This window comes from Rhipicephalus microplus, chromosome 7 (assembly GCF_043290135.1).
Source record: "Rhipicephalus microplus isolate Deutch F79 chromosome 7, USDA_Rmic, whole genome shotgun sequence".
Lineage (NCBI taxonomy): Eukaryota > Metazoa > Arthropoda > Arachnida > Ixodida > Ixodidae > Rhipicephalus > Rhipicephalus microplus.
The window spans coordinates 59,478,905-59,494,834 of record NC_134706.1 but is presented as its reverse complement, the minus strand read 5'-3'; the positions used below and the strand labels follow the sequence as shown (position 1 = coordinate 59,494,834).

Genomic DNA, 15,930 nt, shown 5'->3' with positions numbered 1-15,930 from the left:
AGCCTTCACTTCAAGGCCCTCAAAATGAAGTGCCCAAAAGAAATGTGAAAGTTGTGTCTTATCGGAACAACGCACTCTAGTAAGCTCCATCTTGTTGGAGCATTACGTAAATTTGGAGGTCTGTCTTGAATCTCTCGTTCGAGAACTCGCGGAATTTTATCAGCCGTGAGCTGCGAGTTCTGTACACGTATAGTTGCATATCATTTTGACAGCTTTGCTTATACAGCAGAGCTGTGATGATTTAGGCTTGCCTTGTGTGGTTCATAAAAATATTCACTGCATATGCACGAAGTGAATGATTATAAGTAGGATGAAGCTTCCATGGCTTTATCGACAAACCATGAATCATGCACTGGCCGTGTCCGTCCATTCGTCCATATGTCTGTCTGTCTGTCTGTCTGCCTGTCTGTCTGTCTGTCTGTCTGTCTGTCCGTCCTTTCGTCCATCCGTCCATCCAAATGTTCGTATATCCATCCGTCCATGCGTACATGCATCTGTCAGTCTATCTGTCTCTCCATCGGTCCGTCCACCTGTCCGTCTGTCCATTCGTCCGTCCATAGGACATGTATGTCTGGCATCTGTCTCTCTTCCTAGCGTCTATCTGTCTGTCAGTCTGTCCGTCTTTCTGCCCGCATGCCCGTCTGGCTGTATGTCTGCCCGTCGGTCCATCTAGTGAACACTCCAAGTACAGCCATCTCGCATTTTTTCATCATATATTCATCATATACAAGTACCGCCATCTAGCGGATATTCCAAGGACTAAAACAGAAGATGGCTACAAGATACAATTGAGCCATGCTTAAGGAGCTTCACCCCTAAAGCTATTTTCATCACGGACAAGCATGATGTGAAAGACCACACTACTTTCATGAGCAGACGGATGTATTACACAAGGATCGCAAATGGGCCCGCGACCTTTGCTGAGACCCAACCTTGAGCCACTAAGTGAAAGCTGCTTTTATTTATCTGTTAAATATTTCTCTACTTTTTTGTGTTTAGAGAATTTCGTTCTCACGAACAGTGAACATCAATTACAATCCAACAGAACATCACAACGGAACAGAACATTCACAGACACACCCAATACTGTTATAAAAAATATGTTTACGTATGCACACGGAACAACAACCACAAACACACCAAAAGTTGTTGCAAAAAGATATGTTAACATAAGTACATTACATGGTAAACGAAGAACACACACATGAAACGTAAATATGTATATGTTAGGTATTTACATGGTATTTACTAGGTAATTGTGCGACTACTGAAGAAACTATAACCTACCAAAACACACACGCATGAAAATAAGCTTTACACGCCCCTCGCAGATGAAAACAAAAGGGCAGGACCAGTGTAGAAGGAATTCCTTGCCGAAAAAGAAAAGTTCCTTCGACAAAACAAATAGCAGTTCTTTGTAATGTCACTCCAAGATCGGAAAGAGAGCGCGACGGCAACGACCTGCTACCACCTACTCACAGGGATCGGGCCAAGTACAGTAGGCACCAGCAACAATGAGAAGGCAGGCGAAGTGGCCTCGAGAACAACGCCCAGAAGAAACAAAGAGATGTACTCCAAGGCCACAAATTTCAGCATGCACGGCCCTCCAGAAAACACGAGCATCGGCGCATTGTTTCAAAACATGCTTAAACAGTTTGGGCATGTTGCTTACTGAACCATTTTCCACTTTTCGAGGGTATAAAGGGTAAGAAAAACACCCCCCCCCCTCAACCCAAAGCCACCACATGAAGTCCCGAAGGTGGCCAGACAGAAATGATGCCGTCAGCACGCTCCAAGACACACGACTAGAGCGGGTGCGGCGGGCCGGAGGAACTAACGGGAGCAACAAAGTGGCTGTTGTGTCAACGATTGGATTGTGGAACACATCTACCCCAGGACAAATCGAATGGATATGGCGAAAAAGTGCGACAGCTGTTGCATAAAACGACGGAAATGTTACTGATCTGGGCCCCGATTAATATGCACATTAGGCAATAAATGCCGAAGGTGAGTGCCTATAAAATATTAGGTCAGAGTTTAAGTGGGGGATTCCTTTTCTTGTACCAGGCGCAACAGGAAGCGCAGGGCCAGTAGCCGGCAGCGTATTGACACCAAAGGGAAAGCATAGCCTCCCTTGGAACGCTGCTGTCCTATCACCGCACGAGAAATAAACTCAGTGCCACCGGATCAAAAGAAGGAACATAAAGCAGACTGAAGCGAGCTCACGATGCGTAAAGGCGGCTGCTCCATGTGAGAAAAGTACCAAATGCGACCGCAGAACGAAGTCTGCGCAAGGTAGCTGCGCTCAAGAAGTGGGAAGTCAAAATCCCGTGCGTTTTCAATTCTTTGATTTACTTCGCCGAGGGAGTTTGACCAAATTGAGTTACAAACGCCGCAGAGTGTTGTATTGAATTCCTAAAACACGAAGAGACGCAGCCAGCTGCAGAAGAGATGCGGAGCTAAGTCTGGAGTTAGGAGAGCCAATGAAAAAATACCGGGATTGGGTGATGTTCAACGCTGCACATTAAATGTCACCATACTGAAAAAAGGAACGCAGGCTATGTGAAAGACTATCTTCATCTGAAAGGTACAAGGTCATGTCGTAGGCAAAAGCTGTGACTTTCATGGCACTGCTGCCAGGAAGCGCAAGAACCTGGACATGCGAATCCACTTAAAGAGGATACAGAAAAGTTCAAGGCTGAGGACAAATAGAACAGTAGACAATGGGCATTCCTGACGCACCCCACGTGTTATAGAAAAGGCAGCACTCTCGACACCATCTAGAACTAGTGAGCTTTTTATACCAGAGTAGGTATTTATAATTAATTCCACAAGAGAACCAAGAAAATCAAAAGCAGTGAGCACTTTAAAGATATACGTGTTCTTTTGTGTTTAGAAAAATTTATTTACACTATGTACAGAGAGCAAAGATTTCATAACATTTCAGTAATAAGGGCACACACACTTTGGCACATCTATGTACCAAGACAAACATCACTACGTTGCAATGAAAACATCACTGCTCTAATACACATGACAATGTTGGCATACTTGTACACAAGAACTCAATGTGATGTCAAGATACAATGAATGGTATAACGATACAATATACGCAATGAAACACAAATAGTTGCAAACTAAATTATGAATAACTACTCAACGAGGCCTCACTAATAGCGATATGCGGTGGATTCGTCATCGCATAATGATATTTTGTGGAGAATATCCCGAAAGCCACCATGGCCGTGGCAAAATCGGCTCTTCCTTATAGTGGATTAGATGTCTGTGTACTATAATGATTAGATTCTTTTATACACTTATTATTCAGAAGGGGACAGATACATCTCTTCTGTTCTTCAGATAGGGCCTCATAACTCGCTGGTAAATATCTTAATCAAATAACTTTTTCAGCATGGCGGTCCCCCATAGTAAGCAACTTTTCTTTATTTTTTCATCTTGAGACCCGTGAGCCCCGCTGGTTGGATTTGCGATGGGACATTTTTTGAAGCTTTAGACAGTCTGACAGAGGTGACGCTACTCTATTTGGTGCTTTAATTTGGCATGTAGTGTTTCTTCCGGCTACCGTCATCCCCAAGGTGCGCAAGATAGTAGACACGATGTGCTTTTAGACATGAAAGTATGCGCTGTTTCTGTTATGTTGATAATGCAGGCAAGCATGTTGCATTAGGGGTCAATGCAAAGGAGAATAGAACTGGCCTACTGGCGTTTCACTGTAAGTGACCAGTAGACCCTTCTTACATGGTCGCCTCAGCTGACCAACTAGTATTTTTTAAACAATAATTGCCGTTTTTTAGTTTTGTTCTCTAAAATCATATTCTGCTGAAGAGCTCACCATTTCTTCAAAAAAAAAAAACACCTCTGTTTCGGCAAAAACGTAGTTCTGCGCATGGAAAAGGGAAACGCATAAACAAGTATTTAAATTTATGCGTATGCGCCATGTTTTATAGCTGCGCCAATGAAGAAGATGAAGTCAGCTGTTTCAGACAAAATTTCTTACTGCACGTAATTGCGCCACGCAAATAAAAATGTCAAAGTACAAGAAATTCACACTGTACACCAATTGCGTCATTAACAGCAGTAAGACGTCAATAATCTTATTAGCGGTCTAGGCACGTTGGTATTGGTGGCCGTGCTGGTTTCAAAGTAAGCTGTATTGTTGATGTTAGCATGCTTAGCAGAATGATCTACAATAATGAGAAACGTTTATGCACGCTACGGTGAGGCGGGCGCAATGCCATGGTTACGTTGTCACGAAGTTGTACGATGGGTGTCAAATAAAACCGAAGCTTTGCCGTGCGTGCTCCCAGCACTAGCCCTGGTATAGTGGGCACTGTAGAATAAAACAATTAACTGCTATGCAGATCGGGTGAGACAGCACTGCGCGATCGGAAGCAATGTGTCGCACGAGCAGCAAACTGCATCACCCTATCTCTAATCATGAGGGCGAAAGCTGACCCGGACCACTGCTCGCGTTTCACTCGAAACCTATGGCACGTGTCCCAAACTTTCTTCTACAGGACAAGGTCGGTGAATCCTCGCCACCATACCCCATTGTTAAATTAGGCTATGCGTTTTTTGAGTGCGTATGCAGAAGCTTTGTGTCCACATATCCGCGTGCCTGCAAATGTGGGCGAAGTTTATGAGACATGGAAAGAACACAAGAAAGGCAGGTAGGTTAACTAGACAAAGTGCATCTTACTACTCCACACGTGGGGATAGGGTAATGAGGGAGTAAAAGGGAGGAAGAAGGAAAAGATACACATTGCACATAACACACACACACACACAGCACACACAGAGCAGGTTTCACAAGCAGTCGTATAGATGTGGCCCTTCAGAATAGTAGAAGGGCTCGTGAGTGAAGGGTGGATTTTAGTTCAAAGTGCACATTTTCTTTCAAATCAAGGGCTGTCTACGCTACGCTAAGTTTCATGCGTAAGCCATAAAAATTTGGACTCTCGAAGGGAACCCTGACAAGATGCGAAGCGAACAGCGTTTACTCCGTTAAAACGGGTGTAGACGCGGGTGCTAGAAAAACAGTTTGAAGTGAAATTCGGTTTAGCATTAGCATATAAACGAGCAAAAAGAGTGTTTTTACTTTACTCAATGGACAGTAGAGAGGGTGATGCGAGAGAGAAGTGAGTTGCGAGCGGGCGGAGAAGCTAGCAGCTGCGAGCGTTATGTCGAACGTGCTGCGGGGGAGGGAGAGAATGGTGTCAGCACGCATCTCCGAGGGAACTGTGCGAGGGGAGCGTGACGTCAACGCGCACCTGCCGTGTGACCTACTTGGTGCCGCTCCAAAACCGGCGACGAAACAAACGCCTTGCAGCCCGTTCGTACGGACGCACGTACCTACAGCGTTAGACACGTGACAGCTGCTTCGAATCTATCCAAACCTTCGCATCTACCAAACACCTCTTCCGAACCTGCGTAGAATCTCGTTGAAGCAATAAGTACGACGTTAGCGCTTTCCCGTAAGATGTTTAGGCCAGGTCAAGCAACCTGTAATAAAAATGCAGTTACTTTTCCTGGAGCCCAGAAGTTGACGAAAACCGTATCCTTTTGCTTGCAAAACTACAACGCCATCCGTAAAGAGATGTCATTAGCCTGTCCCTTTCAGTTTTTTGAAAGACGATTATGTCTATTTAGTTACTTCGACGCAAAAATTTGTCTTTTTGTCTGTCTGTCTGTCTGTCTGTCTGTACACTTATCTGTTTGTCCGCCGTAACAATACCCCAGACAGTACCCCAAACGGCCAAACCCATCCGCAGCACCCACCATTAATTCTCAAGTTTTAGCGGTCGTACTTGTGCGATTGTCAATTAAAACGATTATTGTGCATATCTGTCGCACCGAAATAAGACGTCTAAATTTTGTATGTGTCTTTATTCTAGAGAAGGCGTACATAAGTAATTCTAAGGCCCGTAGCGTTAATCACGCTGAGCTGACAATGCAAGGCCATGCTCAAAAATGCAAGTGTTTCCAGCGCTTTGCTAAGACAACACTGTGGTGGCTCCTCCCCATCGCTTTGCGCTCCACACATTATCACCTCCGAGGCAGGCGCGCATACCATCCTTCGTTTTTGAAGATAACTGCCAAATAGCGCTTGTGACTAAAGTGCCTCTATCCACTCGTTTGTCTTCGCTGCACGGATCGACACTCTTTAACGCAGCGCCTCCGCAATTCAATTAACTGATTTTCTCGCACATAACACCAAATAAACGTTTTGTTCACTCTCTCTATCGTCTTTCGACGACATTTGAAGGAAAACACGTAGATACGGCGCCATTTCTTTAATAGTTAGTGTTTAATGTTTAAAAAACTTAGGCGCAGAGCGTAATTACTGTAATCTTCACAAATATACATGAATAATTCTGGCTCATAAAATGTAATTTGTTCGCAACAATAGACTTCACAAGAGAAGTTTTGGAGGTTCTTTTTTGTAGTCTGTAGAAAGCAAGCTAAAGGTACTTCGGCTTCGTATGCTCTCGCACATTGTTACTACGGGGGTGTTCCTGTTGTGCATTTGAATATATATTCAGATATATTAGCAATGTCGTGAGAACGAACAATGTAACACATAAGATGTCTTCTGTGTATGTATAATTTTTTCAGAAATGAGATTCCGTTTAACACGTGAGGTCCACGGGACGGCTTTATTCTCTCCCCCAGTAGAGTACCCAGTACTCAAAATCGTTAACCATTTTTTAGGGGCGAAGTTCCTTATAACGACACCCGTTCGTCCCTCGTAGCCGTTGTAGTAGTGTGTAACAAGTATAACATTTTGACCCACAAGGTGATGCCGGTGAGAGATTTCTTCTGTGCGTTTTTGAGCAATAAAAGATAGCGCTCAATGTACATGCCAATGGGTGCTAATGGGGAATGAGAGACATGAGAATTCGGCTTTTAGTTAACGCGCACGCTGCGAATTTTTTTATTGTTCAACAGCGCACAGAAGACAAGAAAGGGTTGCTACGTTATACTCACTGGGTGTAACCTCCTTGGTTTCAGAAAGGTTTAGTGAGCGTTGGGCCGCAGTGCCAGGAATACAGTGAACTAGTATATACCATGAACTCGAGGTGGTTAAAGGTGGTAAGTAGACACGAAGCGCAAGCCGTAAGAAAGTGTGCGTGTGCCTCCTTTCGTTCAGTCCTTGGAATGTCCGTTGGATGACGGGGCTTCTATATGAGGAATAAATGATAAAAAGATACGCGGTGGTGGCACTTGGAGTGTTGATTAGGTGGACGAACGGACACACAGACAGATGCATGAACGGACGCACGGATGGCTGCACGGACGGATGGACGCATTGACGGACGCAGGAGAGGATGTATGGAAGGAAGTAGGCACGGACGCACAGATGAACGTGCGGACGCGCGAACAGACGCACGCCCGGACGGGCAAATGGACGCATGGGCGGCCACACACACGCACGCATGGATGGTCGGAAGCGAGAACGAATGGACGGAGGGATGCTTCGCCCCACTATCTATCATTCACTCCATGGATATGCTGCCATTTTTTTTCTGAACACACATGTGTTATGATTTCTCAACTGGGTTCACGCGCAGTTGTCCACCGCCGGAATCCGTAACCACATCGCACGAAATTCGAAAATGAAACCTTGCACCAATGACACGGCGGTACTTGAACCCAGGCGCGCTGGGTGCCAGCCAAGTATTCTACCACTGAGCTACGCCAGTGCATGTGACCTGTTGGCAAACTTAACGAAGGCAGGCTTGATGTCGGGAAAACAATCGCGCTAATACAACATATAAAGCATTTCAAAACAGCGAAAGATTAACCAGTCGTCGCACAATGCGAATAGCGTAACGAGTGGGCCGTCCAATGCTGCAACCCATTACAAAAGGTTGGTCTTGTTCCCCCACTTCGGCCGTAATTTCTCATCTTCATCACGCACTGCAGCATGAACCGTTGCCACAAAAGTACTTGCTAGTGTTTAGCTGGAAACACGCTTCTGAGAATGACGAAAATTAACATAGCGAATGCCGACCTATTACTTCAAAAATTCTTGGCTACGAATATATATATATGTGTATATATATATATATATCTATATATATATCTATATATATATTCGTAGCCAAGAATTATATATATATATATATATATATATATATATATATATATATATATATATATATATATATATATATATATATATATATACATTTGTAGCCAAGTGGAGAGCCTCTCGGTAAACGCAGTCATCAAAACTGCGAAATCCATGTAGTCAGTAGCACTGTCTCGGGACACAATTTTATCGCAACAATGAGTGCCAGTGACGCTCAGCTGAATGTCACCAATGTCTACGCTTACGCCGACAAGTCGTAGGCACAAATGACGTTTCACAGAAAGAACAGAACGCGCTAAAACACGTATCTTCGGATCACAGAGAGAACGCATGTGGATGTCGTCCCGATGAACGGCACGCCCTCATTTCACTTTTTAGTCGCTTTTTGGGAATGAGAACACTTGCCTTTCAGCACATTGTCAATATCGGTGACAGTTGGACCTGCCCCAGTGTGGGAGCTCCCAGGCATACACTACACAAACTCACAGCGAACGAAGCACATCGCATCACCACGCAGCACTTCACAGGTCCAGAAAAACACGGTCATCTTCATGCAAATCACCAAAATAAGCACCAACCCGCCACAGCAGGCTTTGGTAGGCTTATAGGAATCTTGCTCACACGAATGACAGAAACATTCATGCCATCGACAGAAGACGGAAAACTGAGTGCCGTCACAGGCTGCGCCTGCAGTAGCGAGCAGGCCTGAATTATTTTTTGTAAGTGGAATCGGCTGGGCGCTTATGATTGCTACGACAGCGGATGCGACAGCGATTGCCACCGCTTCCTTATAAAGAGGAGTTCATAGTTTTTATATGTATATCTAAACTGGTAGCGTAACTTACATAGAAGCACATGCATCTAGTATTTGGCGGCTCGTAGCGAACGTCGCTGTCTACGTACGGAGGAGAAAACTAACAGAAAAAAAAACTAAAATAATAAGCTATGACGTCACATCCGGAAGCCCTAACGACATCGCGCATTTGCACTCCATAGCGTGAAATTTGTTTTTCTTGATTGCTTACTTTTTACGTGGCGTTATAAATACGCAATTTTATTGAGGAACAAGGAACAAAGGTTGAGGAACAAAGGTTGTTTTGTTAGCAAAGAAACCTAGTCGCAATATAATGCGAGATCTTCGCAGATAAAATTGTGACGCAACTGTTCACGAGCACAATAAAATTCTAGTTCAAAAACTCACGTTTCCTGATCGTGGAAAACCACTGCAGCTAGACAGCAGCTTTGATGCTATTGATTTTGCAGCCGTAGAGTACAGTGTCTCGTCGCTTAGCGCGTCGCATTCACCATCGCCATAGGTGAGCGCATGGCGGCCATGTACAAGCGAAGATAGTTGGCAGTCACAGGAGCGGCTATTTACACATTCTGTGAGCTTGTGCAGCTCTAAAATGCCACGCCAGTGAACAGCACATGAGCTATTAAATAAACCATGGAAGGCACGTGTTGAGTAACACATAATGAGAGGACACTCCCATACGCCCCTGTGGCTGATTTAGGTACACAACACTCCAAATGGTCGTTGGGAACTTTTTCAGCCTCAGAGATGGGAGACCACAGTAAAGGATGTCGCGAAAGCCTTGTCGTAGTGACTAGGAGTTTTATACAGACTCCGATACCACTTCCATGTGCGTATCATGAATTACTGCAACATTATCAGCTCGAACGCCGGTCATATCCTCCGCCACATGCAAAACTCACAAGAGACGAAGGGATTGATTAAAGGCGCCTTCAAAGCAACTTGTTCAACCACGGTCTACTGCTGCACTATACGTGGTCTAGTGGCTAAGGTACTCGGCTGCTGACCCGCAGGTCGTGGGATCAAATCCCGGCTGTGGCGGCTGCATTTCCGATGGAGGTGGAAATGTTGTAGGCCCGTGTACTCAGATTTGGGTGCACGTTAAAGAACCCCAGGTGGTAAAAATTTCCGGAGCCCTCCACTACGGCGTCTCTCATAAACAAATAGTGGTTTTGGGACGTTAAAACCCACAAATCAATCAATGCTGCGCTATATGAGGCCACCGTCGCACAGCTACGTCGGTCCTCACTGCAATGCGTTGGACACTCTGGCGCACCTCCCACTGAAGTGCTAAGTAAGCGTCCCAAGGCTACAAGCAGCAGCACGAAATGCGGACCAAGACCTCCCCAGTGAAGCGTGAGTGGCTGCGATCTCCCAGCCGAACCTGGTCGAGCAGCGTCAACTTGTCGCTCGAGCTTCGCGGGCTGTCCAAGCCAGAAGGTTTCTGGAGTTAGGCACCATCCCACCTTAACCCAGAAGCTTAATTCAATAAATGTTTTCTTTCTCTGTTAACGCGTCATTTACATGCATCGATGTGCTTCGTGCGAGCTGCACCGCTAGAGCGGCGAGCACATGATGGTATTGTGTGTCTAACATGAGAAATATTGAGGAGGGAAAACTTTAATTTTTGAGTCATATTCTTGGCAAGCACATGCCCACTTTGTTAATGTTTGCTAAATGCAAGCACAAAGAAAGGTTACTTGCACTGCGAGACTTGGAAGTACACCTGCCTTATCACGCCTCTCAATTACACACAAGAAATAAATATATAGGCAAAATTATAAAACCCGCAGTAGAGTGAACGCTCACAACAAACACAGTTCACAACGAGACACGGTAGTAGTTGCCTGAGCACCTGACTCTAGCATGAACCGAAAAAAGAAAAACAAATGCCTACATTTTCGTTCCCGCTTTCACGTTAATTTTCTTCTACATGCTTTACATCGCTCTTTCGCGAAAAATAGTCACAAGCAGTTGTCGCAGCAAGAACAAAAGAATTTTAGGTGTCATGCAAGCCGTTAACGAAGGAGTGTTTACTCAAAGATTACATCTTAGCTTTAGCTAGCAAACATTTTTCTAGATTTACCAATTCACTTTTAGACATGTAGACGTAAAATGCACTAGAAAAGGTACTATCTTCGTCAAATGAAACTCGAACAGCAACAAGTCTTTGCGATAGTGCCGTTCAATTATCACCATTGACAAGCGTGCGCATCCTGTTCGGCATCTCTGTGCATATATGCGTGCCTGTTCGTAGTGATAAGTAGACGGCGCACACTATAGTATCGCTAAGGCTTGCCGATGTTCGGGTCCCATTTGACGCTCATAGTACTGTAGTAGATAACCAGGAAGCGTCTTTCCTTGAAAGCAGTGAGTGATGTATTGCCATCTTACGGCAGGCATGAAGCTGCATAGCACCACCACTTTCGGCCAGAGTGACCACTCCTAATTTTTACATTATTCTATAAGGTGCGCACTAAACCATGACACTAAATTTGGCGATGCCTCGAGCAACGCGCTGAACTAAGTCAAGCGCAAAAACCCTGAGAGCAGATTGCCTGAATACGCACCCCCCCACCCCCCCCGCCAATTTATGGCACTTCGATTAACGCGTTCGATGCTCTAACCATTGAGCAACCACAGCGGCCATTTATGGCACTCAGTCAATAAACGAGGCAATCAACCATTTGGCGAATGTTATATATAATTTGAAGTTATTTGTAATTTTGGCATATATAAAGTTACGACTATTAGAAGATACTTATATTGGATAAAACACTACAGTCGTTAAAACGTGTTTGAAGTCGTGTTTGAAGGCAGCTTATTTAGGGGCGAAGCTACTTAGGCCGTGGGTCGTTCTCTCTTCCTCCTCCTCTGTAGTAGTAGTAGTAGTAAAAGTAGTAGAAGTAGTAGTATGTAGGTACGTATGCACACTTAGTTTATGAGTTGCTCAATAGGTGGCGTTGTGTGTATATGTCCCTTAGAGTGCCTCGATGCGCGCGCCCCCGCTTACAGTGGTGTCAGCTTTTGCAAGGGCAGATACCGCCGCCTCGGCTTCGGCGCCAGCGCGACCGCCATTTTGGCGCCTCCGGCCGGTAGTTCGTGCTTGGCGTGTGAGGTGTTGTTGGGCAGTGTTCATTCCCTTACAGTTTTATGCACCCATCTCCGCATCACCATGCCCGGCTGCTGCGTGCCGCAGTGCTCGAATCACTCGAGAAACGGATGGAAGTTGTACCGGTTTCCAAGAGACCCAAAAAGAAGGCTTCTTTGGACCGTTAAAATCAAACGAGACAAGTGGCAACCGACTGATACGTCGCACGTATGCAGCGTAAGTAAACATTTTTTTTTAGTGCGTCGTATTCTGACTGGTCAGCATTATTTAGGGCGCCGTTGTTTTTTATTTAGGTGCGCAATGTAAACGCAGGACAGCCAAACGTCGTGCAGGGTACTGTGCGGCGTGCTCGTGTTAAAAGATCACGCTTTAAGAAAATGCGTCAAGTACGGGGGCTTCGGAAGCCCCCGTGTCGATAACATTTCATGCTGGTTCAAGGGCCTCGAGTGTGCTACTACATTCATAGGAATTGCGACTAGTTTCAGTGCCCTTGCACGGGAAAGTGTTGCCTTGGCAGCAGCGTTGTGAAATCCTTCCCACCCCCTACCCGAGGCTGTTAATTTCGTGCACTGCGCTTCGCAGCTATTTTGCTCGCGAGACCGGCTGCCGCTGTCGTGACCGTCCGCCTCGCAGCCCGAAGACAGACTTCGTGAAATTGCCGTACTCGCTCGCCAACTCGCCCCGACAGCGTACGCGTCGACCGGGTGCTGGCGGAGTTGAGCTGAACGAAAAGTAGGCAAGAGATGGGGACGCAGGAGGTGTAGTTAAACAGATGAGAATTTAGAAAGTGGAGGAGGGAGAAAATTATATGCAAGGGCAGAAAACGGGGAGTGAGTTCAGGCCGCGTGCCGGCGAGCGAGTACGGAAATCTGACGGCGCCTGACTGCTGCCGAACTTCAAGAGTACGGCACGTAGAGTTCACGTAATTCACATAAGAGGAAATTGGACGTGAAATGCGCGCATATGGCCTCGCAGGGAATTACCAAAGGCTCGAGTGCGTGGTAGGGGGATTTCACAACGCTTACGAGGCCTGCCCATGTTTATTCGTGCACGCGTTGGCACTGATCGGTCGAAATTTGAACGCCTCTTGTGAAATCAAGCCGTTTGAACATAAACATGCTGTTCCTGCGAAAAACTCGTAATATTACGAGGCCGGACTTCTGCCCGTCTTGTGTGTATCGTCGTATGTATACTTGGGAATCAGGAACACTTCAGTGACGAACAAAACAAGCGCTGTTACGGAGTGTTGTCATTTTTACCTGACAAATAAATTCGATTGCATTGGGAACTTGGAGGCTTGGGTACAAAGCTTTCGATAGAACGAAATCTGTAACGCTCGCTATAAAATCAGACCTGGTCCTTTGTCGGCACAATAGACTAATATTTTATTCACATGAATTCAGGAATCTTTACAGATCTTCAGTGCGAAAATTGAAAGGGTTAATATAACAGCAGGCTGGGTCTATGATCGCGCTCACTGAAGTGGCTTACGTGAAAGCGCGCGTGAGCTCAATTAGTTTCCTTCTTTTTGTGCTTCAAAGTTGCTGCTAGTTCCTGCTGCGAATCATACTGAATGCATACATGAAATCTTGTTTATTGACAGTGACAGACATTCGTTTTTCTTCTGCCAGTGTGTTAATTTTTAATTCTGGTTTTATTTGCAGGCTCACTTTGAAGAGAACAACTATGAGCAACATCGTGCGGATGGCTGGAAGAAGTTGAAACCAAATGCCGTCCCAACTTTGTTCACATTCAAACGTAAGATTGAACTTTTTTCTTGCATTACATAAAGCAGCACCAGTTGCAAGTACTCTATGTACCTGGGATTTTTACGAAGCTAACACCAAATAGGTCCTCATATGCTGCGTCCACATTAGTGCATAAATTCTGGAAATGCAGTCACGGACAAAGCTAGGAAATGCGAACACAAAAATGTGAACCAGACCACGCAAAATCGAAAAATACTGCTAATATTAGACGGTCAAATAATGGCACGCTATTAGTGCGTTTGGAAAGCTACATTTCCCAACTTTGTTTTTGTGATTACGTTGCATCACTTTGACTTGCATGTAAAAAAAATTGCGATACTTGAGTGTTGTGGTTTATATTTCTTGTTTGCATTTTTTGGTCATGACTGTATATACGTCTGGATTTCAGTGTTTACAGGCATGACCCACTGCACAACAGTTTTCCGCTACTTAGCACACGGTCGTGTACTGCTAGGATGTCAGGTGCAGTGGCTATGTTATTTACAAAGGGGGAAAACGGAAACCATTATGTATACGAGATCCACGATGCACGAGCCCCCACTACAGTGCGCCTCATTACCTGTGTTGCGTTGGCGTGTTAAGCTTGAAAAAAAAAAAAAAACCTGCACTCTTTCCTGTCTCTCTTGTTTTTTTTTCTTCAAGTTTGTGCAGCAATTCAATTTTTCAAGTATGAACCAACTAGTCTGCAAAAAAGTATTGCGTGTTAAGCCCTACAATCAAATAATCAATAAACTGCATAGGGAGCGAATGTCAGTTGAGCCCTCCACAACGGCGCACACGTGTAGCTCTGGCATATGAAGCTCCAATTTGAATTAGAGCCATTTATTGTGGGGAGAAATTTTGAGCACAATTTAATTATGGTATTTTAAGACCTTCCCCTATCCCTTGTGGAGAGGGCGGGGGAAGGACAAGTGTCTTCCTCACGTCAATAACAAGCCGGTATCTGCTGCATGTGTTACATTTGTAAAATTAACAAGCTAGACATGAACTGGCATTGCTTGAATATGTTCATGAATACATACATTTCTGCTTGCAGCACTGCCTAAGGAACGAAAGCCACCAAAAGAAAGAACTGTGCCTGCACCCTCCAGCAACGAGACCAACAAATCTCCTCCTGGTCTGCGTCAATATCCAGCTGCAGTTAAAACTGCAGCTGGATATTGCTGCAGCTGGACGTGCGTTGTTCCATTTAACAATTAGGCAACAACAGCACTAAGAGGTGTCCAAGTTGCACCAAAAAAAAGCTCGCCAACGAGTACTTCTTTCCTACCATACGCGAGCACCGCAAGCGGTAATGCGCTTCGCATGCTGCCCCACTACGGCAGGAGCCGTAATGGCGGCCGTCGTAGCAGACGACGCGGCTGTCCTCACCCTCAGCGGAGCGCGCGGGCATCAAGGCACCCTAATGTCCCTGACCTGCTGCCTAGTTCAGGCTGTCACGGTGGGGGGACGTGTTTTTTGAGCGCTCGGGATTGACTGCGCAGATAAGTGTTTTTGCATGTCTTTATAATTATAAGGCAGTGGTTGAAATCTTCGAAGCACTTATTTTATGGTACAGCTTTTTCGTGGGCCAGTCACCAGGTATTTATTAGTTAGTGCAGGTGTGTGTGTTTGAATTTTTTGTAGTTTTGTTTTCTTTTGCCACCCCGTGGGGGAGGTGCGCGTACATTGAACACGCAAATTTTTGTAGTAGAGCTGAGACTTTATTTTTTTTCGTAGTGCAGGGCTAGAGTTTAGTAATTATTGAGTATGGGGACAATTGGTGTCAGAAAGACATGGTTAAAAAACTGTAAAGTGTTCAGGATGTGGAGTAGGCTTGAAAGTGGACTCAAGCGTAGAAGCGGATGGAGAAGAGGCTGACGCGAAGTGTTGGCAATGTGAGGTCAACAAAAAAAATGGAGAAAATTATGGTTTCTCAGAGTGAACTGCTGATGAGAATCGCCGAGCTCGAGACTGCGTTGGCGACAGAGCAAGAGAAAACGAGGGCAATGGGAGGAAGACTGAAGTCCGCCGAGAAAGCACTAGCGAAGCTTAACAAAGAAGCGGCCTACGGAGAGAATAGTAGGCAATCGGCAACCAGAACGGTGGAGAAGGAAGAGCAAGTAAGTTTGGAAAAAAA

At 45.3% G+C, this 15,930-nt stretch overlaps 1 protein-coding gene across 1 annotated transcript; it reads left to right on the top strand.

Annotated features, from left to right (window-relative positions):
- The first annotated feature begins 11,954 nt into the window (after positions 1-11,954).
- On the top strand, positions 11,955-15,011 carry LOC142767780 (peroxynitrite isomerase THAP4-like). Its single transcript, XM_075870017.1, has 3 exons — positions 11,955-12,258; positions 13,707-13,800; positions 14,848-15,011. The coding sequence occupies exons 1-3, from the start codon at positions 12,106-12,108 to the stop codon at positions 15,009-15,011; spliced, it is 411 nt and encodes a 136-aa protein (XP_075726132.1). The 5' UTR covers positions 11,955-12,105.
- The last annotated feature ends 919 nt before the right edge of the window (positions 15,012-15,930 follow it).